Source organism: Cyrtonyx montezumae, unplaced genomic scaffold (genome assembly GCF_038088225.1).
Source record: "Cyrtonyx montezumae isolate F1298 unplaced genomic scaffold, pur_monq_1.0 scaffold_10, whole genome shotgun sequence".
Classification (NCBI taxonomy): Eukaryota; Metazoa; Chordata; class Aves; order Galliformes; family Odontophoridae; genus Cyrtonyx; species Cyrtonyx montezumae.
The window spans coordinates 34,932,115-34,958,611 of record NW_027071826.1 but is presented as its reverse complement, the minus strand read 5'-3'; the positions used below and the strand labels follow the sequence as shown (position 1 = coordinate 34,958,611).

The 26,497-nt window shown below is 37.3% G+C and overlaps 2 protein-coding genes across 8 annotated transcripts in view; one reads left to right on the top strand and one right to left on the bottom strand.

The window, feature by feature from the left end:
• SLC35C1 (solute carrier family 35 member C1) overlaps nt 1-26,497 on the bottom strand; it is a 233,191-nt gene that overhangs the window by 65,886 nt on the left and 140,808 nt on the right. The window lies entirely within an intron of this gene.
• Nucleotides 1-26,497, top strand: part of PHF21A (PHD finger protein 21A) — a 121,325-nt gene that overhangs the window by 28,591 nt on the left and 66,237 nt on the right. For 5 of the 7 annotated variants that reach the window (XM_065754841.1, XM_065754840.1, XM_065754842.1 and 2 more), the window contains exons 2-5: nt 1,094-1,134; nt 5,776-5,910; nt 9,863-9,895; nt 12,365-12,451. In XM_065754841.1, the coding sequence (XP_065610913.1) occupies nt 5,857-5,910; nt 9,863-9,895; nt 12,365-12,451 (174 nt within the window). In that variant the 5' untranslated portion in view covers nt 1,094-1,134; nt 5,776-5,856. The remainder of the gene's footprint in view (nt 1-1,093; nt 1,135-5,775; nt 5,911-9,862; nt 9,896-12,364; nt 12,452-26,497) is intronic. The other 2 variants (XM_065754843.1, XM_065754845.1) reach the window with 1 other exon arrangement.

Below are 26,497 nucleotides of genomic sequence, written 5' to 3'. Positions count from 1 at the left end.
AGAAAACCAATTCTTAATTTGCTGTAGAGCTTAGCTGTTGAATGAGAAACCCATGCTAACTGAAAACTTGAAATGAAATTATTAAATGGACACTTTATTCTTTAAGCTTATTCTCTCTGCTAAATGAGACAGAGGTGCCAGGAAAAAAAACAAAAACAGTAATTGCATAAGAGAAGAATTAGAAGGTTTTTTATTTTCAAAGGTGAGCATGGGCTGTGGCTGGGGCTTCAACCCAGTGCTGCAGTGATGTGTGCAGATGGAAACCTTGCTATAAAGGTCTTGCTGACTGTGGAGTCAGAGCTTAAAATAGACTGATACTCTAGTATTTTACAAGAAAGTAGGAGTATTTTGGAGGGCTTTTTCAGCATCAGGCAAAGAAATTGAGCAAACGAGGTATCCGTTTATATTTTAGCTATTTTTTTAGGATTCTGACTCAAGTTTTTACGATTCATATGAGGATGTTTTAAGTAGTACCCAACCTTTCTGTGCTGCTAAATGTTCTTCCCATCCACAGGCAGCGTGTCGGGTAGTGTGTCTTCTTGGCCTCTACAGTTCATGACCCAGCATGTTAGCTTAAACTCCCACTGATTTTGTTTTAAGCTCGTGATCTGGGCTTTGAGCTCTGGTGGCTGTGCTGTTGCACCACCTGGTTTGCTGACTTCGTGCTGCCAGAACCTTGGGCACAAGGTGGGCACGTGCCTAATGTGGGTGACCTTATCACAGTGAGCTGTGACAGCTGGCGCAGTTTGTGGCTCAGATCTTCCAGTGATGGAGAAGAGTCGTTTCCCTCAGGGGAAGCACACAGACCTTGCACAGAACTAGGAAAGCCTGTACCTGTAATCTCTTATTTCCCTGGTGATAGCTATCAATCACATTTTAAATCCATAGTAGAACCAGAGGTCTCATTGGCTTTCCCCACCATGAGAAAGAGGTTGTTTTTCCAAGAGTTATTTTATACTTATTTTCTGCATCGCTAGAAACAAATGAGAAACCTGAAAAGACCCCAAAATTTCCAAATCTTTGAATTTTTTTTTTCAGTTTCAAACTGTAGTTAACACGTTGGTCATAATTATTTTTTTTTCTTCTTTTGTAGGAGGGGGTAGAGAGCTGAAGGGAGTAACTTACTCAAAACTGGTAAGTACTTCTTTCCGGAGCTGGGATGGTTGCTTTACCTAAGAATAGCTGATATGAAGAGCTGGCATCCATTCCTGGAAAAGTTTGATGCTTACTGAAACTGAAATCCTATCTGTTCTTATATTCAGAAATTAATTCTTAAAAAGTAAATGTTACTGATGGAAGCCTCGGTCCTATAAATAAATTCACTGCAGGGCTGAGATTTGGACCTGAGAGTCTCTAAGTACAATAGACATTTAATTTCAGCTATCCAGAAATATTTTTTTCTTTGCAATGTGAAAAATAAATTTATCTGAAGGGATTTTGAGTGCAGAAAAACTTTGCTTAAAATCCTAAATTATTTAGAGTCCCTCCCTACGCAGAAGTAATTAATAGCTTTTGTGTGTGTCTTTTATATTTTTACATGTGCATATGTGTGTGTATAAGTCATGTATACTGTGTCTTCGTTGCGCTTTCCAAAATAGCCATAGTTTAAATATCTTGATGATATTTTAGGGTTTTTGCAGTGGATTTTTTTTTTAATTGAGATAATAATAGAGAAGTGCTAATATGCTTACATGACTCAGATTCATTCAGTTTCTGAATGTTTTTGTATAAACATGCAGCCTCCAAGCTGCTTTAACTGAGGTGAATTGTGGCACTTTATCTGTATGAAATTGAGGTGATCACATCAGAAATACAGAATTATTTATGACAAACGTGTGCTAGCAAGAAACTGAGGGGAGGACTGCTGTCTCCATAAGTTGAAATTAATCCAAGGAGTGTCAAATTTATGCCTTGCTGTCAGTGTTCTTCCTGGTTGTGACTTGGAAGTGTGTCTGGATGTGTAAGAGATGCAAGTACTCCTCAGTCCTGTTTTCCCTTTGGAGATCCCTGTTTCTAGCACTAACGAGGCATTTGCATGTTTTAGAAGTGAACGGGATGAAGGGTGTTTGCACACCAACCAGTCCATGCAATTTCAATCACTGACTAGACTTTTAATTAAAATAATATTTTTGCCATCAGAAGAATAAAGTGGAAAATGAAATACGCTTTATGATTAATCCAGGGATAATTTTATATGCTCCAGAATGTGATATTGTAGGTAATTCATAATTCCTCTGCTCCTGAGCTATTACATTTTCCCTAGAAGCTGAATCTGAAGGAATAAAAGCTCGATGATATTGAGGATTTTTGCTCTTAGAAATGTGTAACCACTTGTCTACGTAGTTCTGCACCTGCTTTTGAAGGAAATACAGGTAATAGTTAACCTGCTGCCCTCTAGATGTTATTCTATGTAAGCCAGATATAAAGAATGATCACTTCCTTTTCTTTTTAATTAACCTTGACGAAGCGTTTAGGTACTCCAGGGGAATTTCAGCCAGGGATAACTTGGTTGTCAGAGGAAAGCTACAAGTGCTTGTTCTAGAGCGCTTTATACAACCATATACACTTTATTTTTAGAAACTGGCAACTTGACCAAATTTTAAAATGATCATCTTATATCTTATTTAAAGTGTCTCCACGTTCCTTCCCACCTGTGTAATGGTTTGGATGCTCAGGACGCTTCAGAAAATCTAATAAATTCTTCATTATTCTTTGCCTGCTTCCTCATATTTAAAGTGAGGGTTATGCATGCCTCAGCTTGGATGCCGTGCCAAATATGTGTTGTCTTGTCTGTGATTCAACACAGTTCCAGAAATTGCCAATCCAGAGCCTTTTTTACAAAGGAGGCTGCTGGTGACAACTGCAGCAGCTGGCAGAGAAGGTGATGGCACAAGACCATTCCTTACTGTGCAGCCTTTGCTTATGGAGCACTGTTAGTTTCTCCTCCTCCCATATGGAACACCTGGTTTTTGAAGGGAGAAGGTTGTTCCCTATGCTAAATATGTTCTTCAGTGCAACCTTGCCTGCAGAAGGTAACTGGAAGTAAACGATACTGCAAAAGGAATTGCTCTGATACTGTGATGAGTGCGCTGGAGGAGGGGAACCAGAAAATGGTTTGAGTTGGAGGAGACCTTAGAAAGCATCTAGTTCCAACCACCTGCTACGGGCAAGAACACCTCTCACTGGACCAGGTTTCTCAAAGCCCCATCCAGACTGGTCTCATACGCCTCCAGGGGGAAGTGGCATCCACAGCTTCTCTGGGAAGTAGAAAGGAAGAACTCATTTTCAAGAGTTTTTTTTAAAAACAAACAACAACAAAAACATTAATTAGAAAAAGAAAAAAAGCCACGTGTCTTATCTTCTCTTGCCTTTTCTTCGAGACTTCAATCATGTTTATTGGAATTCTGCAGAATATTGTAACAAATATTTCCAATTTATGTGTGTTTAAAAATTCCACGGCTAAGAAATCTTAACCTGTTAACATTAAAATGAAAGGAAAATCTGAAATTATAACAAAAATTTTGGGGTGAAGCTAATCAACAATGGATGTTTTACTTGCATTGTTTTGGTTTTTTTCATTGCTTGTTCCTCAGTACACCAGTGAATTATATTTGTTGCTGGCTTCAGCTGTGTGAACATGGATAGGCTGAAGAGCGTCCTGTTCCTGCAAAGCACTCCTGCTTTTTGCTTCCGCTTCTTAAAAATTAGTTGTGAAAAATCTTTCTAGCTGCTCAAGGTGTCTATGAAATGAAGTTGCATTATTTTTTATGAATTAGTGGTAGTTGCTCAGGTTTTGTGTGTTGTGGATTTTTATCCTCAGAAGTACCATGTAATTTTAGCACTGGGCTTTACAGCCGTGTGCATTAAAATCATGCACGTTTCTGGTGTTCTCCGAGATGACTTTCCTCTGTTTTGCATTTTGCTGTTAAGTTAGCATGTAGCTGTAGAATGATACTGTTTATCACGAGTGCTATCTCATGCATGGGAGACACACTGAGAGAGACTTTGTTTGTGCCTGCCTGAATCTTTACCTCAAAATGGAATTTCCAGGGCTTATGAAATACTTTTTGTCTCAGCAGTGGGCTCCAGTTTTCATTAGTCACTCTCCCACGTGGTTTTCTGATGCATGGTTTCTTTTGAAACTGCAGTGATGAGAACTTAGTGCACGCTATAGTTCTTGCCTGTGTCTGGCGGTACTAATCCAGGGTTCTGTTTTCTCATTAAGGTTTGTGGTAACAGAGCAGGGAACTATATGTAATTTGCATGTGTCCCTTGGTACAAATTACAGTCTTATGGAGAGCACTGCTGCAAAGGCAGCTGTTTTAGCCCTTCTGGGCCATGTGTGTGAGACCCTTGCAGAAGGTCTTTCCAAGTGTCTAGAAAGTCTGATAAGGCCTTTGTTATTTAAATAAGTAAATTTAAGATACCAGCAAATGGTGTGGAAAAAGAATGAGTTGGAATGTAATACTTTTATAAAACCCTCGATAGTTTTCTTCATTAGTAATGCGATGCTGTTTGCAAAGAGAAACAAGGCTGGCTTGAAAACCAAACAAACAGGAAAAAGCTTTCAACTCTATTTTTAGGAACTCATACTCTTCCTACAGAATACTTCAGTATTCTGTGTGCATGGACAGCATCAAAAGAAAATTCTTAACTTAAGGAATTACTCTCCTTTCATAGTCTAAGTGCCTAATCTAAATTGTCAGTAGTCTTTTGACAGTTTAAAGTCCCATTGTGAAGATTTGAGCTGACAATACCTGTGCGATAATTATGAGCAGTTTTCCAAAGATAAAAATTTGGAGCTACTCTAACACTCCAACAGTTCTTTCATGCGTGATGTCTGGATGGAAAGATTGCTATGTCATATTTTCTGATACGTTTTATATTTCTGTATATAAGTACACCTCAATATAAGCATTTTTAATCCAGATTTTATACAAGTTCCCTTGTGTTTTGAGCATATTGGTTAAAGGCAGGTATTTTGATCCTGGTTCAGAATCTGATACTTTAAATGTATTTCTGGACAAAAATCTCTTGTCCAGCTTTAGAGGCTTTTAGAAATACAGATTATAGTGTTCTTCTGTTTCAGAGGTTGGGAGGATTAATTTTTTGGAAATGCAAATAAAGATGGTAAACTTGTACTTACTGAAATTCTACCTAGAAACGGCAGAGGATTTTATACTTAATGTTTTTCAGTATGTTGTGCTTTATGTCTACTATTCTTTCAAAATAGAAAGTGACTAACTCAGCACAAACTTTAGGCATTGCCTTATTAATACGTTATGTTGCTGTGTCAAATAGCATGCAGACCATCCTATCTAAACAGAGCTCTAAAGTATTGTGGAAGTATGTTAATACTATACATACCCTTTAACAATTTATTGTCATTTGGGTTGCAAATTTTTTGTCTCAAGAATATTTTCTTGTCTCTGCAGATTTTTATTTACTTTTTTAAACATTCTTAGTAGTTTTCTAATTTAATATGCAACTGCAATGGAATATTGGAAGGAAATAGTTGCCTGCAAACTAAGATAAAGGACAAGTATGTCAACTTTGGTGTACGTGAGAAGCAGTACATTTGGGCTAAACTACACCAAGGAAGAGCCACACAGAATGCCTTAGTTAAGTTTCTTATGTTTGGATGATCCCATGTACTAGGAAGCTGTAGTTGAATGTAGTTCATTGAATTCCTGTTCTTTTTTTTTCCTTTTTTTCAAGTTGACTTCTGTCTTCTACTAACTAAAGCAAAAAAAAATTTTTTTTTTGTCCCTACAGCACTGGTGAGGGGAGGAAACCAGGAATTAAAGGCACTGGAATCAGCAAAGACGTATCTAGAGAAAGTGGAGAAGGTAGAGAATGGAGCTGCAGACTCTACAGGAGGCTCTGAAAGTGGAAATTCAGGTTCATCAGGTATTTTGTATTCTTTCTTGCTTTATTTTTTTAAGTAATAGCAACATTATCATCTCTGATACCATTACAACTAATAGCAATAATAGGTAATACCATTACAACTATGATAATAATAATTTTGTAAGCTTGAAATTGCTTTAGGATTGCATAGTTTCTGTTTTTTGACCCCCACCACCTGTTGTTCTTAGCAAATGTAGAAAAAATGAACGTATCAGGCTGTGGGTGGGGATTTTTTTGGATATATTTTGGCAGTGATAAAAAACATTCAGAAAACTGTGTTAAGTAACTTCTGTCTGGAAGGATTTTCTGGTATTCTCTAGCCTATTTCAATATTAAGTTGGGAATAGAAAATTATGGTGAAGGTAGTTTTCAGGCAAATGTAAGAAGACGTGAGCATATTAAATAATTCAAAAATTATTGAAACAGAATCTTTGTACCTATAAACTCAGAGTAGCTGTCAGCTAGAAACATTAAATTTATCAGTGAATCATTTCCTAAAGACAGTACTACAAGTATTTCTCAAGTATTTCTTTCAGACCTGTGAAACTCTCAGCTGTTATGCAATGGATGAAAGAAACTTATGATTGTACAAATTTTGGAAAATATTTCCAAGTTACCTAGAACACTTGTTTAGACAAGTCATCAGATAACTTGTTCAGTAATAGTTGCAATGATGAGCGTAGTGCAAGAACTTGAGTGGGTGGATGAGTTAGTAAAATTGTCTGCTTTAATGAGGATGTGACTTTCAACTGTGGGGGGAAAATGTTCAAAAAACTATAGACTAACTTCAAGAACTAAAGGCAAGTGCTTTGCTCTCCTCAAACTCCAAGCCTTTTGCCTTCAAAACTTTCATCTTCCTTTTATGGAGGTAATAGGATTAAGAAATTACCCACAGTGCTGATTCAGGCATTAAAATAGTTAAGACCAATAAGTAACTTTTTCCAAACATTGTCTGCTATATGGCGAGCAGAATGGTAGTCATACTTGTTTGTATAACAGCACTTGCCTCTCATGTGTTATCTTTATTTCTCTTTACTCCTAAGCTAACAACAAAACAAAATGCATAAGACCACAAATTTTTAATAAGCTTTCACATCTGTTCATAGTAATGATGAAGAAAAGGAATGAAGGTCAGAAAAAATTGAAGGCGACTTTTTTTAATTACATAACAGATATTTTGGTCTCACTTGCTTTTGCTGTGCCCAGCCCTCATGAAGAGTGAGGTCTTCACTTAAATCAACTTTAATTAAATTTTCTTTTAGGGGATGAAACTGCAAGCCATTATATCAGAAGATTGTTTACTTCTTAAAGACTGTGTAGATTCCAATTACTAAGGTTAAACAAATCTAAGCATTTACAATGGGAAACTTTACTTACCTATCTTTTTTTTGCAAGGATGCTTTAAAAGCTTGCCAAGATTAACACAGTCACATTTTGTCCTCCTCTTGCACGTGGTGGACAGGTCTATGATGGAGCTCAGCTCTTTACTATGTGAACAAAGCATCCCAGCTTTTTCTCCCTGATGCAGCATGTCACTTGTCATGACTGCTTACATAGCTGTAGAAAGTGAAGCTTGATATGACTACATTTTGGTTTGTAGAGTAGCTCCTTATTTCCTGCCTATTCCAGTTCATCTTCACAGCTCTGAAGCTTTGTTGCTTCCTGTTTGACAGAGTGCATCTTAAGCTACCGAAAGAGGTGTTTAGTTCTAAAGGAGAAAGTAATTTTTGTTTCATTTTGATCTGTAAGGGAAGTCTGTGCAGGTCACTTGCTCTATCAGAGTACAGCTTTAATATTAGATGCCTTCCATGACCATCTGTGTTGCCTGTCCTGAGAAGAGAGGCATCAACAATAAGTAGTTCATTCTGCTACTGTGTTGACTTAATTAAGGTTATTTTGAAACAGTCTGCTCTTCATAGTTTTGATCACAAGAGGTGTTAGAGGAGCTATATTTAGCTATTCTCACAGAAGATACGGGCTTCGTGGATGGGTCTTTGAGCTGATGAGCAGAAAGAAACCAAAGCATCCTTTCCCTTTTCATTCTTAGCAAAATGATCAGTGTATTTCTAAAATACCTTAATTTTAACATACGTTTTTCTTAAAATTGGATGATGCAGTACTACGTGGTCTTTAAATATGTTAAAAACAGTTTACATCTACTAAGTGCAATGTCTTGATTGAGACTGTAGAATAACTTTGTATGTGTAAAAACTAACAGATTTGTTTGTCAAACTCTAATGTGGAATGCACTGAGGAAGACTCAGGCGTGTAAGCACAAGACTAGTGTAACACCTCAACTTCCCATAATGCTGAATGATGGAACAATAATATTCAGTGTAGATAAATGTCAAGTGATGCCCCTTGGAAGACCCATCCATCTTACATTTGCAATAACAGACTGAATTAGCTATTGGCATTGAGCAGGCAGTTCTTGCAATACAGAGTACTTGAATGTTGTGTGCAGTTCTAATCCCTTTATTTCCAAGTGATGTAGAAGAACTAGGGAAGTGTAGGGAACATTGCTAAGAAAGAACAAAGCAATGGGATAATTAGTGCATGGGGTGACTCTCAATCTGAAATATGAAAGGTGTGAATAGATGTGGTATGGAAATAGCAGAGAAACAGTCAAGAATGGCTTTCCATAATTTCACTTACTCCTCATGCACATATTAATAGGAAGCGGGTTCAAAAGAAGGAGGTCCTTTTACATAAGAACATTCTAGTCTAACTTTGGAACATACTATTACAGTATTTGGAGTGTTTCCTTTAGTTCGGAAATTAATTAGAGCAGATCAATGGAAGAGAAGTTTGTTACTAGCTGTTGAGCCTAAGATACCGTCTTTCACTGAAGTTACTGAAGCTGTAAACTTCTGAAAGATGGGAGATAACACTACTTGTGCAGTACTCCATCTGATGACCATGTTTGCTGTTGTCCATTACTGTAAAGATATTAGGGCAGAAAGATCTATGGTCTTAACCAGATTTGTGTGATAAGTTTTTTCTGATCAATACCACTGCTAGGGTCTGAAATGGAATACACCTTAAAAAAGATTCATTGACCAAGTCTTAGTTGTCTAAGTAATATTAATGCTGGTGGAAACAAACATTTTTCTTGTTTGCTTTCTCTTCCTTATTCCTTTTCCTGGTTCTGGAGAAGTAGTAGAGATTTTGCTGTGTTCCTCCTTTACTTTCTAGGAGCAATGTAATGTGATGAGATGTGGCTGTAACCAAAGAGGAGATTTGGGTTGGGAGTAGGGAGTAGGGGGTAGTTCATTGCCTGTTCATTCTGGGCTCTAGATGTCTTTAGTGACAGCCTGGTAACTTCCCTGCATATCAACGGACAACATCCTCCTGCAGCTGCTCGAAGGACGCAAAGGGGGAAGAATAGGGAATGATAACCATCTATCCACTTTTCCTTGGATGCAGAGGGCATCTTTTCTGCAATGATATAAATCTCTCTGACTGGGATTAAAGTGGCAAAGATACTTCTGAACGTGGATCTTCCATGTGCTACCAGCCACGCCAACGTGCAGGCAGTCCCTTGGCATTTGAAATGTTCGGTGTTTGAGTACACAGACAACTTTTGTGTTTGCAGTGATGCTGATTTGCACTTGTGACTGCAAGCAAAGGCGGCTGCACTTCTACAGGAGACATCACAGATTAGTTTCTAGAGCTGGCTTAAATTGTCCATCAAAGGCATCACTTATTCAAGAATTCAAGAACTGTTCTGGAGAAGTGGTGACTTAGAGTGATTATTTTACTATGTTACTAAGAATGGGTTTAGAAATTGTATGTTTTGGATTCCTTATGGATTAGGTCTAGTAATTGAATACTATAAAATGTGTATTTTGGTATGTTTTTTTATAAATATTCTCCCAAAGTGTGGGTTTTAAACTGCTCTATGGGATCCTTCCTATGTCTTAATTTTATTATTGTATCTCTTTCTTTCTAGAAATTGGTTGCCCAAATGAAGCAAGATCCACAGGTAACTATTTTTCGTTGTTTTATTTATCTTTAAGAGTAGAGAGAATAACAGTGCACAAAGCTTGAGAATTTTAGGTATTTCATCATGTTCTTCCATATTAACACAATTTTTAGAAGAAAACTGTTATGAACAAATTAAAAAAACCAACTAGGTTGTTATTTTAAAATATACACCAACAAACAAAAAAAAATCCACCTTCTTAGTATATTAAATCACTGAGCTATTGCAGACAAGGGTACAACTCAAGTATTAAGTTTCTGGTTCTTCTGGAAATGTCTCTTTACCAAATCTGCAATTTATCAGTTTAGCTTTTTTTGTTGTCTGAGTTATTATTCTTAGAAGGAGAATAGTCTCTCTGCTTATAACTTTGTCCAAATGAGGAATATAGCTTAGGACTGCATTCAGATTGCCTGTCTTAGTTATCCAGCTTCAGCACTGTAATATCTGAAGCATGGCCACCTGGTCTTGTGGTGTTTCAGAGCTACTGAAGCTGGGTAATAAGGCTCCTTGTGCAGACTGCAGAAGCTGCCTCTTTTCCCAGTGCTTTATCCTGCACAGCAGCTGAGCACTCATGTTTGCTAAATGGGCAGTTACTTTAGGCTTGCTATTAAGAGCTTCCATCCCCATAGTAGAGTAGTATTGGAAAATCTACTTGTTAGAACGTCCTTATTCTGATGGGATGTGGTTAAGATTTGCTGCTCTTCCTTTCTGGATGAGCCTGCTAGTGATTAGCCTGCAGAGTGGTTGGCTTTCTGCTCATGTCTACTGAGAGGGATGTTAGGGTTGCAAACAGCCACACAAAGTTTATGGAATCAGGAAGAGTAGATATGGTTGTGTCAATGGTTTGCGGGACAGTTTGACCTGGTACTATGACAATTGAAGCAGGGGACCCACGGGCCCACACCCCGGGGAGGGGAAGGGGGAAAGAGAAAAAGGAGAAGGGAGGTGGGCCTAGGAACAAAACAGTGGCAACAATCTGAGGAGGAGGAAAGCTAATTTTCTAAATAAGAGATATCAGAAAGGAAAATACGACAATATAATACAGTATAATTGGAATTGAGGCTAATGAATCAAAATGAGCAAGAGAGAGTGTCCAATAAACCAAAGGCCTTACGCTAATGCTGAAGGCGGACGGCTGCAACAAACACCCACTGCTGAGCTCCATCCCGAAGGGAAGAGAGAGTCCCGTGACCGCAGTTTTTATCCTTTCCTCTACTCCTTCTGAGTAAAATGCAAAGCATCGCAAAGTCCTCTGGGAAATGTAGTTCTTCTTCTCTTCTGAGACAGGTACACCCAGAACTATTGATGATCCACAGAGCTGGAGCATTAACTCTTTAACTACCAATGCACCACATGATGTTATGATGTGGAATATCAATAATACAACAAAAATCATAAGACCATAACAGGTTGCTGCTTCAGGGTTCTTAATATTCTGGGATAGAAATGTAAAAAGCAGGATCTAGAGGAAGGGAGAATGATGAGTCAATATCTTGTTTTGCTGAGACTGTGTTTATGTTAGAGAACTCTGTCTACAAATAACTGAGTTGTGGTTTTAATGCATTTCAGAATTTTAGATGAATATAAAAACAGGGAAGTTGTCTTGAGCATGAAGTTCCTGTAACAGTATTAGTCTTAGGTTTTAGTGCTGCATAGTACAGCAAGCCTGCATAATCTGGCGTAAAGGTTTAAAACATAAATAAGGGGAGGGGGGAACAAAAACAGGAAAAATACAGGGGGTTTTCTTCCCTGTCACATTCTTCAGAGCTTCACAGGCTTTAAACTGAGTGCACTATTGTTTTGTTTTTTTTAATTATTTTTAGTAGAAAAGAAACAGTCCTGGTAAAAAAAAAAATTGTTTTCTGACTGCATCTTTATGGTGGTGTTTATTGCTTTCAAATCTTAAAGTGCTATTGTAAGCAAACTGCTGATATGAATGATGTGCTAAGGCAGATGTAATTCTCTTAAATATAGTCTAAGGCATAAAATTATATGGAAATGAAGACTTAGGTATGTTAGCCTTTATTTGGCTTGTGTGGCAGTTAAGATTTAATAGATACAGTTACTGGTGTTCAACATAGTCAAATGTATGTCTTTGCATAAATAGCATAGAGGAGCATGCTTTAGATGACGTACTGTTGCATACAATGCGATACTGTCATGTTATAAATTGACAAACATTTCTTGTTTAATTTCTAAACTTGATGGAATGTGAAAATGTGCTGTATATTGTGGTGAGCACTAATGGATGTTTTAATGAAATCTGAGTTCCAAACTGAGCTGTCTCTGAGTGCTACAAAGGTCTTCTGATTGTTTTTTGCGCTCAGTAACTTAAGTATGGCTTTGTTGAGCCTCTTGAATTTAATTGGCTGTACATCCAGAGGTGCTGTATTTGTAGTATAATATGCAAAAAAAAAAAAGCCTTCCTGCTACTACTCCATGTTAACAAATGGAATATCTTTCTCACAGATATTTTTTCTTTCTAATCAGAATGCTGATTTGAAGAAACAGCTTCATGAACTCCAAGCCAAAATCACAGCTCTGAGTGAGAAACAGGTAGGGAGATGTATTTCTATCACCCTCTTCTAGAGATGTCTTTTCCCAGCTTCCAAGATAACTGCTGAAGTTACTGAAGTACGAAAAATAAGTATGGGCAAACAGGTGCTTTAGATTTGGTTTTGATTCCTCTTGATGGAAGACAAGTATTGCAAGTCCATCAAGCAAGCAACTAGTGTAATCATTGGAAGCTATGAATTTTCTAGTGTTGAACTGATGTCTTTTATTTAGGATGCTGGGAAAATGAAATAATTTTGTCACTTATAGTTAGTTTGAAGCTTAAATAAAACCAAAACATTCTTCTTTAGGCAAATCTTTAGATTCTGTTTTCATTGGACCAGACTATGCACTTAGGAGTATTCTACAGTATTTCCTTGTGTCAAGACCAAGTAAATGTGTGTCTATTATAGATACCTAATAGCTAAGTTAGGGATATGTTGCTTGTTTTTACCATGATAAATTGCACCACCGTTGTGTTATATTTGTCATTTAGTAGTTCTCTACAGTTTTTATGTATTAGTAATAATTACAACTGAATGCTTTATAGCAACACTTTAGAACTTGAAAGATGCATCTTGTGGGTAACTAGAAAAAAAGTAAATAACCCTGAGACATCTGGAAATTTGTTCTCATTTGTGCTTTAACAACAGAAAAGCATTCATATACTGAAATCCCCCAGAATTCAACTGACTTCCCAGTCCTTGATTTTTATTGCTATTTTGTGAATGACTAAACCAAATTAGGTTGGCTGCTAGGGTCAATGGCTTACGCCTTTTGCAGATGGGAAGTGTTTTAAAATGTGTGTCTAGGTAAAAATTATAGTTGCATGTCAGTGTCACACCTAGATACTTACATCTGTTATCATCTGTTCTGCTTTAAGAATTATTTTTTTTCCATCTGCAGTAACTGCCTTTCCTAAGGAAAGGAGTAGACAGTGGTAAACATTTCTCTAGAAACTTTGTTTACTAAAAAATTATAGTATGTTTTGGTACTGGAACAGTAAGTCTAGTAAAGAACATGTAAGGATAATAAAGAAAATGATTTTTTAATGAGAATTCTAATTCAACAAAAACTGAGGTTTTGCTGTTGCGATGGCATGCCTCACTTGAAGATGATTTATTCTCTAAAACCAGCATGAGCCTCTGCGTGTGGCTATGTCTCACAGCAAGCAGCTTCAGAATTCTTTAGTAAGCTCTGGGGGCCCATGATAATTTCAAAATTAGCTTGCCTTGATGCCATGAAGCTACTTATATTGACTACCAGTTCACATGATCAGCAGGGGCAGGCAGTGTGAGATAGTGGAAGATAAGTAAGATGCATGTCTTATTGAAACTTTTAAACTGATTTATAACTTTTGAAGTTACATTATAAAATACATATTAATATATACATTGCTTTAAATTATTAATCTCCAAAAGCCCAGCTATATCTGTTTTCATACACAGCTGAAAGTTACAGCTCAGAGTGCTGAAGCAAGTTTGGTCAGGGAAATTAACATGGGCTGTGTTTCCAAAAGGTTCTGAAAAACGGATTTCTGATTTTACTTCACCATTCAGAGAATACAGTAAATTGAAGTCATAGTTTATTCCTGGTCTTTGCATTTTTATGGTTTTGACTATCCATAGAGCAGTGGCCTTCTGACTGTTGAGGTTTAAAATACTCTTGTCATATCTACCACTAGTCTGCAAGTGTCCCAGATAACTGAGTTGTTAAAGTAGTATGGATGCCTGGATGCTAAAATGTAATCAAGTGGTAAATAAGTTCTTGGGGAGGTGTTGGGGAGCGAAAAACACCCAAAACACTAGAAAATAATAATAATTAATAAAAATTGACCAACAAACCAAATGCAATTTCTTCCCAATGGAGATAAATGCTCACTCCTTATTAATTGTAGGTATCTTTCGTATCGACAACTGTGACTTGGCAATGCGGAGTTAAAGTAGCATTATAGAGACTGCAACAAAGCCTTTATTTCTGTTTTCAGTTTCACTTCTTTATTTTGAGAGAAATGATTCTTATCGGTTGTTCTGTGGGAAGGATGTTTTCCGATAATTTAATGCTCACAGGATGGGGAGATGTGCTATTTTGTGTAATAAATAAATTCTTTATATTGTCCAGTGCATTTCTTGAGGAAGGTGGTAAAGTACAATGTGTTACCTGTAATGTTGTTTAGAGCCTAGAACACCTGATGTATAATGTCCAATGAATAAAGTCTGAGGGCCTAATGCTTGCTCTATGGTCAGTTATGGGAGGCGTAACTGTCACTGTTTGATCAGCTTCTAATGAAGTGTGAAATATTAAAGCTCCAGCTGGTGTGATGTTCCTACTCTGAGGCTGTGGAGTGGAGCTGAGACCGTGCAGTTACACAAGTGGAATGCTGAAATATTTCTGGCTTGTGAAATGTTATGCCAACTTAATGTACCCTTTTTCTTTGCACTCTCAACTAATGAAGTTGTATGAAGACTTGTAATGAAAGAATCAAGACAGAAGTAGCGGAGCTAAAAGCTTTTAGTTGCTTTAGATTCCCTCTCAATTTCTGAAGCGTTGTGTCAGTAGTGATGGCATTGGTGCAGTCACTGCAGTGGTTCATAGTGGCTTACATTTCTTATTGAGAATTAATGATGAGAGTTCTGTTCAGAAGTTTGTGAGATTGAATAGCTCTGGCAAAGTGCAAATAGAAAGCAAGCAGGCTATTTTGTGTGTAGGTTTGAACCTAAAGAAATCTGTTACTTGATACAGGTTGGAACTGTTACAGCATAAAGTATGGCGCATATAGGAATGGTTATAAAAGGCTTGGAAATGGTGAAAATAAATGCTTTGATTTATTGCCTCTAGTAAGATGATGGAGCAATGCCTGCTGGTTATACTAGCATGTGGAAGAAAAACTTTGAAAAGAAAAACTTCCTTGAATGTAATTTGCATTTAGAGGGTAGTAAAGATGAATGCTTCAGTCAATTATTTTCTCTTTCTAGTCTCTTTATGTTATTACCATGCCATTCTAAGCTGAGTTTACCTCACTTTTCTAATCTTGGGGCAGTAAGGTGAATTCAGCTTAATAGTCTTGCTCCTCAGCTATTAATGTTGGTTTTACAGTTGAGACTGCATTGCTTTTAAAACTGATTTCCTTCTTGCTCCCCTAACCTACCTTACCCATCTCCTTTAATAAAGTGAAATCAGGAGTAACTTCTTGCAAAAGTTTTAATTCCCAAATCTAAACTTGGGTTTTAAATTTGAATTAATTCTACTGCTGTACAGCTCTTTTTTAATAATGTTTTTAAAAACAATGTTATTTTCACGTGCATGTGAGGAAGTAATAGAATCTCCAACGCTTCTGTTTGTATTCTTAAATTGTGCCTTTCCTTAGCTAAACCTCTACAAAACAATGCCATGATTGCCTGTGCATCACTCAGCTTTTGTTTGTGTTAAATATATAATTTACTGTAAAAACATAAAGAATGTGTTCTTGAATCTTGCCAGGGAGTTATTTAGTAATGTACCTTTTTATTTCCTTTTGGGAATTTGATATGGAATTAACTATCACTGACATCAGTGAAAAATGGTTGTAGAGCAGGGCTGACATAAGGTTACATCCCATGTTCACCTTTTAAGTAGCATCGTCTTTCTGCTGCTTTTCATATATTGTTAATTAAGAAATGAGATGCTTTTTCACGTCATCGCTTAATGCATATCGTCACAGTACTTTTCTTCCAGGGGCATGAAGAAGGTCAGGTTTATTTCACTGAGGAAATATAAAGGAAGAAGTGAGCAGGAGACAAATGCTTTTTAACAATATCATGACAAGTATGGAGCAATTTCTACATCTGCTTATCATACTTTCTAAGAGAAGTTGTAGCAATGTTCTGTCTGTAGCGTGAAAGAAAGCTTACAGAAGTAGAATCTTTTGACCTTATGCCTATCACCATCACCTTCTGACTACATGCCAAAGAAATTGCATGCTCTTTTCTCTCTTTTTGAAAATAAATTGAAAATGTCATGTTATAGTTAGTTGCAGTGCAATTAATTTAATCTTCAAGAAAACAGTCTCGTGAAATCCAGGCTTGTATTCTAATGTATTTTCTCTGACGTGGAAAGAATAAAGCAGATACCTTTGTAAATATATTCAGTACTTTGATGTCAAAGTAATGTTGAAACTGTATTAAAATAGATTTTAGCATAGGGATACTTGTTTATCTTTTTTGGAGCAGTGTACCAGGTGTTGTTTAACATACTTTACTGAGGAGGATAGTTGAAACTGTAGAATCTTACCAGGTAAAATGCACATTGGAAAGGCAAGATTCTCTCTCCTTATCAATAGATGTTATGCATAGGCGAATCTACTGACTTCTGCTTGTATTTAAAGCTTAGAGCAATTGGAAGTAGTACAGATTATTTTAAATGCTGTGAGTTCCAGGTAAGATTTCTTTTAACCTTCCCACTAAATAGCAAGTGAAGGGAAAGGATTTTAGGAATGGTATTGTAATCTAGCCTTTGGTTTTATATGGTTGTATAAAATGTAAATGTGAGGTTTAGACTGGATGAGGAAAGTTGTTAAAAATGGACAGGAATGGGATTAATGTTGCTCTATTTATTCCAGATTCTATAACTGAGAACTAAAAAGATTAGTAATGTGCACAAATGCCTCCTGTGAACTCCTACTTCTTGCTTGTTATCCATAGTAAAGCTTAATTTTCATGGAGCCTTTTTGAAGACGTTATCAGCAAATAGTACCCGAAACATGTTCAGTCATATTCTGTGGAAAGTAAGTTCAAGACAGCTAGGGAGCAGGAGGAAAGCAGTGCAGTTAGCAGAGAGGGAAGAGCATTTAAAAATGTATTTTCATTGTTCACAAGAAAGTGGGTGAGATGTGTCTTTATGTTTTAGGTATACCCAGTGAAGGCTTTGAGGATGTTAGTATGTAAACTATGGAAATAAATAAACAATGAAGTTACTCACTTCTGTCAGTTTTGTCTGGAGTTCCTAATCCCTCCTTCCCCCAAGCTCTATCAAAAGCACATTAAAATGCCAATTATTCTGTCAGTAATGGAGGCACTCTGCGACTACGCTCTCTGAATGTGTAGTAACTGTAAACTTAAGGCAGGTGATGCATAATTACGGTTCCAATTGTTTATCTGACCTATACATATTACTGAACACCTATCTTTTTAAAGCAAATGGTGTGAATGATAGATATTCTAATTTCCGTGTAACTATAGCATCCATTTCTGCTGACTGTTTATAAAGCAGTCTTAAAATATATGAAAGCAATTTTGTGCCTTCCCAGAGCTGACCATTTGTAGATTTCCTTCTCAGATAGTTAGTAGTCACGCCATTTTTTCCTGTCAAAGGATGCTCCTCCTTATATCCAGTTGCCTGCCTTTTGAACCTTTTGAACCCTCCAGTCAGGGCAAGCAGCACCTGCTTAGAAAGTGAATGTCTGAGTGATCTGTGTGAGCTTACTGTTTTAATCTTTGGCATTTAATTTGAATTCAAATATTGTGGAAGTGTGAATATAATGACTTCAAGTTACAATCTTTCATATTCTCGAGATGCACTGTCTGAAACAAATTTTGAATGTTGTAAATATGACTTTAGAAAGGCAAAGTGCATGTATCTCTCTCTGATGGATCTTTTGTCCCAAACTCTTCGGCAAAACTGATGTTGTCACCATTTTCATACGGTGACTGAAATGTTGCTAAGCTTTGTTGGGCCTCTTGTAATGCTAAATCTTTATTACACCCACACTTACTTCCTAATGTGGATTTCCTGTTCTCCTCGAATAATTCCACCTAGATTTCTTGCTGATACTTTCTGAAATTCATTTTTTGCATGTCTAATATACGTAAGCACTGAAGTAACTTAATTTAGGAAACACAAATGACCACTTCATTATATCGTTAAGAAAAAAAGAAACCCAAGACCTCCACACCCTCCCTCTGCCACCCATCCTTTAGCAATAATTTTCTGGCTCAACTTTTAGTTCTTGAATTCATACATTATTTAAGTCAGATTTGGATGCAGCTGCAGAACTTCATGAATTGAGGCTAGTTGGATGCGTCTTTTTAATCTTTGCTTGCCTTGGCTTATATCTCCAAAGTAGCCTACTCTCTTTGAAAAGCAACCTTGTAGATTGAAAATAAGCAGTTAAACTACAGTATTATGGTGAAAATCCCCTACTGATGGTGAGAGCTGGTTTTTATTGCTCCTGTATATTTTGACTTGTTGAGTAACCTCACATACGGGTAGTTATTTCAATGCCTGTTTATACCTGAAAGAAGAATGGTGGGAAGATTATGATGGCTGAGATTTGGGATGTTTGTATAAAATCTTTTAAGGTGTCTTCACTGGGACTCAGGAAAAGGATTAAATCTACTGAAGTTTTTTTTTTTTTGTAAGTGGGAACAGTTATTATAACCCATTCTGTTAAGCTTAACATACAGTTTAGAAAAGGAGATTAGAAGATAATATTGTTGTAGTAGACTTTCCAACTAAAATCAAAATCACATTGTGCTAGGGTGCAACCCTTCTGTGGGAACCCTTTGCTCAAGATAAATTATGTTTTGGGAATGTTTGATAGCAGTTAAAGACATGCCTTAGATCTGCTGCACAAACCTGTCCAGAGGGGTGTCCAACCCTACAGGGGCAGAGTCTGGTGCAAATGCAGGTAATAGAGTGTGTCTGGATGAGCAGCAGTCAGAGTTTGTATTACATTGCAAATGTCTTTCCTAAACATGACTGCTGTTCAGAGTGTGAGAAAGATGCAAGACAGGAAAAGTGTTAATATGTTGGTCATCCACGAAACTCGAAACTTAACTGCATTCTCTTAATTCTCTTCAGTCATTGAAGAGTACAGTAAATCACTTGAGTGTGTTGATCTGTGAAAATAATTGGATTTACTTTTGAATAGACAGCATAACTTGCCAGGCTGGCTGTTAGGACCTGTGGGTTAGACTTGCCATGTTCTGTTCTACTTACCTTAGCAGAACAGCCCCACGGCTGAAGAAACAGTATTCTGACTTATTCTAAGTGTATTAGTGTTAGAAGAGGAATCAAATGGAGGGATCTGCTTTTCAGAAACCTTGTGCATCTTCAGCTTCTGTTGCAGTTGTCTGGGTCCCATATGGGTTGAATTTTGGAACGGGTTAGAGAGACAGTGTGCTAAATAGTTAGAAATATGCAGAAAATTATTTACTATTTGTTTGCTGCTGCCCAAGTTAGTTGATTTGGAAAGAATACGCTTCCTGAAACTGTGCTTTTTATTGTTGCACAGTAAGTTATAGAAAATATTACAGTTACAGGCTAAAATATTTTTATTAGCAAAATCAGCTTATTTAATGGCATTATGCCAAGGACAAAACAAAAAAAAAAAAGGATAGTTAGCCTTAGGCAGTATTTTCCAACACACCAGTTATGTATTACAACCTCATAGCACATTGTGGAAACATCCAGTTAAACACTTGTGCTTATTTTTAAAAAGATCTGAAATGAATTGCTTGTATTGCTTTCAAAGTGTTGGTTTGGAACTGATTTACAAACATGCTGGCTGTTTGGTGTGGCAGATGCTGAACCAGTGCTTGTTTTCTGCTGGTAAAAATAATGAGGGTATTTTATTTTCTTTAAAGATGAGTCAAGTCAATGTGAATTTTACTTTTTGTTTTCTCCTTCTGCCTAACTCAGTAAAAGCCATTGTTGGTGTGCAAGTTGTGTCATCTTCCTGAAACTTTCCCCTAATTGTAATATAGCAGGTAAATTTCAGACAGAGATGGGTGTAGAACTCTGATGGATATTTTGGTGGAATTAATTTTGGATTTCAATTAAGTTGTGTCAGGAGGTAGAAAGAGGTGCTGACAAAGGCTGAACGTGAACCCAAGGGTATTGTTGCCAGAGGATCAATGATGAGACAGTGAGAACTTTCCAGGAGCCATTTCAAACAAAGGAGCCTGATTCTTCCTGTTCTGTGTTGCCTTTGTGAGGGCCTTGCCCTTACTCCATTGACTGTGGAAAATGCATAGGAAGATTAAGCTTCAGTTAAGGTCTGTGAGTTCTTTATCTGCTTTTCGTTTATCACTTATTTGATCTATTCCATTGAAAAGAGTTCTTACTCTACATATTTTTTAATAGTAAGAAATTCAAAATACTTTAGAATAGACATTTGAAAGCTATCAGGGAGAAAGCACTTGAGTTGTAACAAGCATCTTTTCTTTGTCCTATAAATTCTCTTCAAGGTTCAGTGAGGTGAGTTAGGAACAGTTAAATGCTTATAGTTTTTCTTCTAAAGTTTCCATTGGTAAAATGTTGACTGTTTGTCCATATTAGTGGGCACTGGTATGTAAAACTGGTGGAGCTGGGCTGCGAGAAGAAATGAAACAGCTTTTAATTTGCCCTGTAAGTAAAAGCCTTAGTGATGGTGTTTACTAAGAGGGAAGGAGAAGTGTGTCATACTTGTTATAGAAGACAGAACACATTTACCTTATTTTTTCTTTGAAGAATACATAGAGAAAAATTACATATGAACTCTAGTAGGTGATATGGATTTTTAAGCAAAGTGTTCTAGGGCTGCCTAGTGTCCTGTAGAATGAGTGGCTATCCTTTTATTTTAGATCTTTAAAAATGTGAGTTCTTGGCAGCCTTTGGGCTAGCGGACTCTTGCTCCAGATCTGGGCAGTCTGTAAATGTCTTCATTTCATTTTGGTATGGCAGCTTTTCAGAGTGGTGCTCTGTGCTTGGGAGCTGCAGCCAGCCCAGGGCAGTGGGGAAGTGCTTGGCTGTTGCCAGCAGCTTTCTGGTCTTGGAAGTTTCATGCACACCTTGGGGCTGGTGACAAATGCCTTAGTGATCAGCTTGTACAACTTTGCATTTGTAGATTCTCCAACTTATTCCAAATTTTGTCATATATCTCAGTCTTGTTCTCAGAGTAAATTATTTGGGGGAACCCAGAACGCTAAGCTTCTAATGTCTATCTGCTGGAAAATTAAAATTCTATGGCTTAAAGGTACAGTGTTCTCTGAAACTTGAAAATAGAAGAAGCTTTTCAATTCCGTTAGATTTTTCAGATGAAAATGGTTTCTTGGCTAAGATTCAGTTCTGTCTGCCATACAAAGAATGAGTTTCTCAGCTTATCATCTTCTTTAAGATGCAGGAATCCTGCACCTGAAGGCTGGTTTGATAGAGGCTTCTTCCATACAGCAAGACTTCAGGAATGACCTGTTTGGGTGCTCTAGCGCATTCAAACTGTTGACTTGAAATGGATGAAAAGTGGAATCTTGTTCTATGTAACTGTTAGTATTTCTGCTGCTGCCAGACCAGGGCTGGTGCTTTCATATCTTACAGAGAAAATACCCCTCTGCAAGGAGCTGGGTATTGCTTAAGTGTCAGAAAAGTGGTGACAGTGTGTTCCCATTTTGTTTTTAAATATCTAGACCGCTTATATGATTGTGTAGAGAACTGAAAATTTCCTTCTTTTGAACTTGTCTTTTGTTTGGATTCTTATCCAAATTTGTCATTTGGGACAAACATTGGTTGTAGTTCTGCTTTTAACATAGCATTAGGAACTTCAGTAGTTACCATTGTGAAGGATTTAGGTGCACAATATAGTACATAGTGGAGAAGATTCATTTTAATCAGATACTGAGCTGCTATCAGAAGCAAATTAGACTAATTTATGTTTATAGGTACGGATAACAATGATTTGAAAGATTTTGTCTTGAACTGTAACTTTGTGTATGATAATTTCCTTTAAATATTCCCTTAGATTGAATTATTACAAAGCAGGTTTGGAGTTCATAATGGTTTCTGTAATGAAAACTGGTGCGAGACTTGATAATTTCTCCCAAATTACTTTTAAATGTATTCAAGTAGTTGCACATCTTTTGTCTGATGTTGTTTCAGTAGTCAAGAATGAAGTTTCTGCAAAGATCTTAATTTTTGAGCCAAAAAAATCTCACAAGGGAAATAGAGATACTGCAAACTGAATCTTGATCTGTTAATGAAAGATCTTTTTGTGGATGTTTAGTTATGATCTTCTTCACAGTGCAGGTGATGGAGCACTGGACCAGGTTGCCCAGAGAGGCTGTTAGTCTCCTTTTCTGGAGATGTTCAAGACCCACCTGGACGCCTACCTGTGCAACCTGGGCTAGGGAGCTGCTTTGGCAGGGAAGTTTGACTAGAATGGTCCCTTCCAACCCCTACAATTCTGTGATCTGAAGTTGCATCTCTAGGACTTGTTATGAACGTGCATCGTGTCAGATTAAAAATAAATAATAACAATAACTCATGAACCCATCAAAATCAACACCTGGAATGCAGATGTGTTTGGGTGCTGCAAGAAGTGAAGATGGCACCCACAGCAGGAAGGCAGGAGGGTCTGCCAGGTAAGGGTTTTTTTCTGATGTCAGCAAGAACTGCTAGATGTAATGTCAATCATAAAATGGGATCACTTGAAAGAGAAGAAATAAGTAGCTATTTCTAAAAAATATTTGGCTGTACTAGCTGGGTGTACAGACTGATGGTTTACAACGTGTTTTTCCTGGATCACCCAGACAAAAACATTGTATAGGCATTTTTCTTTTTTTCTTTCTTTTTGGTAGTAAAACCAAAAGAACCGCTTTCATCTTTTGCTTTAGGAAGATGCATTGTGGTGATATAAATGTCAATTTCATTATCTCAAAAACTTGTTTTCTCTGATGAGAATGTGGCAGGGACCACTGTTCACTAGGATGGTCCCGCAGAAGAGAAGGAGAATGGCACTGTGTGGGATGCTAATAGGCTTTACCTGCTTGTTTTTCTGTGGTAACAGCACGTGGACTGCAGCATGGTGGTACTACACCGTGTAGAATACAAAGGATTTTGTATTTGAATAGCAAGAAAATTACCATCCTTCTGTTTTTGTTTTTTTTTTTCAAAAAGAGTTTAGAACCTGAACTATTGCACCATTTTTATTGTAGTTTTGAGTATACATGCTATTTTAAAAATAAAATTCCTTCAATACACGTGTTATCATTTATTAGGTTTGTACCTATTCTAAGCTAATTGGGCGTGATATCAAAGCATTGACGTTGATGTATATTATGTATTTAGTAATCTGTGTAGCACTTCTGGAAGGTGTGGAGTAGTTTACCTTTGCTTATCTTTCTGTTGTATTAACCATGATGTAAACACTTTTTGTTCCATAATTTTCTAATAGGTTTGACATCGCATGTGTGGGATTAAACTTGATGCAATTCTTCTCAGAATTGGTCTATGGGTTCCATATTATTCCAAAGTTACTTGAGTTGAATATCACCAACTATTCAAAGCCTCAGTGGTGATAAAATCTCCTCCTTTCACCTTCATAGGTTTGTTTACATCTTTAAAAGGTGTCTGTTTTGGTAGCTTTAAAAGCATGCAACTTCTCTTTTCAGGAACATGGTTTAATAGTGAGCTTCCCTTCCTGCTTGAGTTAGCAGGAGACCCACTTAACTGACACACATAGTCAGCCTGAACCTTAGCTTTCAAAAATATCTTAGTGGGTCAGATGTCTCTGAAATTTCATTACATCCTTTATTTGCTTTTAAAATATTGATGATCTGCTGTTGCAATATGCTGATTAAGGCTAGAAAATGCTGAGACAAAAAGTTCATTTTGCCACTTCTGGTACTCAGGGTTTCTCTCTGTTCTGTTACATGTCTCATGGCACATTAAATATTCTGAGACCTCCCAAGCAGAAATCTATTCTTTGGAAAGACAAGGTTTGACTAATTGATGATATAATCTCTCATCAATTTCTGCATGACAGGAGAAATGGGTTGTGGATTTGCATTTAACCCCAAGCTGAGGCATGCAAGGGGTGGAGTTGTTTTTGTTGATGTTTTATTTTTTACTGCTGTTCCTACCTCCCACAGGATAGAGTAATATCGTGCTCTCTTGGACTTGGTGGGGCAGTTAGACCATCTGTGAAAACAGAGCCCTGTTCTTATTCATCTCACGCTAATATTTTGGAAGTTAGTTACACAAATTTCTATAATTTTTTTTTCCTCTAACAGTGTCTAATAACAGTGGCGAATTCCAAGGCCAGATGGAAATGCTGCGTGCCATAATAATCTTATGCTTACTTGACAAAACCTCTCTACTAAGATTGGGGATAATTGCTGCTGTGTCAGGCTGAAAGGTGAATGCATTTGACTTCAACCAGGCCAGGAGTGCGTCTTGAACTAAAAGTAAGCACGGAGGACCCAGGGGAGGTCCTGTTAGCAGCTGGTCCTGAGGGGATGCTCATAGGAAGATGGATGTTGCTCACCTCATCTGGATTTGCTCAGTGTCAGCATCTACTTCTTCCTTATCTGCCCTGTGAGAAGTGCAGACTGGCTGAGCTGTGCCCGTTACTGCACTTCACCACTGCTCATACTGCTTCCCTCCCAAACTTGCCTTTTAAAAGCTATTTTCTTTGTCTTTTCCTTGATAGACCATAAGTGTGCTACTGAAGAAATATCTCCTTAGGAATATCCTGTTGTTGGGCTTACAATGACACTTAGTAGTATCATTCTCTGGAGTTACACAGGCCCTGTACAGGAGCTGGAGAAGTTGGGCTGCACTGCTCTATTTTATCTTTCTCTAGAACCTTTGCTGTGCTTCCAGTGCATCATATTTACTATTTCATAGCCAAAACTGGGCTAGAGTTCCTTACCTTGCGCTTTCGTGGGTTGTGATTATATGGCTGCTTTGATTAAGCATCGAATTAAAACTGCTGCTGAATATAGTGACCTGCCATTTTGCTTGGTCTAACTGCTTATTTCTGCCCTGCTCTTGTGCCAGAGCCAATGTCCCTGTTGCTGCACTGTAAGTGGAATCAACAAATTGACTGAAGACTAGCTCAGATATGCTGTGTTTTGAGCATGATCCAGTTTGCTCCCTTCGCTTGTGTGCAGCTGGATCAACGCTGCTTCTGGTGTACGGGATGTGGTGGAAAGGAAGGGCTGAAACGAAGGAAGGGTGAAACAGTTTTCATTTGACAGCTCTCTGACTTTGAGGCTAAAGAGCTGTATAACCACAGCTTTGAACCATCTATGGTTTTGGAGTCTCCTCTTGTAGGGTTGCAGCTATGGTAAATGTACTGGAATGGCACCAAGAAAGAAAACCTGCATCTGTCTTAGTTTTCCCCTGGGAGCTGCTAATCCAAGCAGCAGCCCTGTGCATGAAGTAAACCTGGTAGTCTGGAGTGACTGGGATGTAAGTGCTGCGGGTAGAGATTTTTACAGTTGCACATGGAAAATTGCTGTTACAGTTTTGAATCCTCTTGTTGCTGATGCTGTTTTCAGGAAAAACTAACAAGTAGAATAAAATTATTAATGGATAACAGGAAATCTGACAGAAATGAATGATAATCCTCCCTGGGTATATCTTCATTTCTATTGCCCAGTTATTAAAAGGAGAGCAAAACAAAAACAAAACAAAACAAACAAACAAAAAAAAAAACCCCAAAAAGAAAAAAACACAAAAAGGAAATTCATAAATTTTAATTGAAAGGATGTAAGTTTTCAACTGCTTTTGTTTGCAGTGGTCTTGCACAGGTTGCAGAGAGAATTTGTCGTGTGCTAGGAACTTGTTTGAAAAGTTTTTTGCCTCTTTTAAGGTGGTTGGATTTTTTTTTTTGCATGAATTGGAAATAGACAATTTTTTTCTAAGCTCTGTAGAGTTAATTCAACAAAAGTAAATAGTAGTTCTTTTATTTGGGAAGAGAGTTTTTGTTTGTTTTTAGACTTTAAATGTATATAGGATAAAGCTATTAATGAAGGTGACTTTACTCGTGTTTCAAAATGTTGAAACTTCAACAGAAAGCTAGCAGTAAGACTTAATTATTTTCAGAATCAGCAACTCTAGAGGGTATCTTTAGTCTAATGCTGTAAGGTACATAGGAATTATCAAGTGATAAATGATATATTTGATGCTGCTATGAAAAATGCTAGAAAAAAGCCCCCTCAAGTGAAAAAAATATGGAAATTCAGATTTAGTTGGTTACAGGTGGAGATTTAAATATATATATATATATATTTAAACATATTTATATATAGAAAG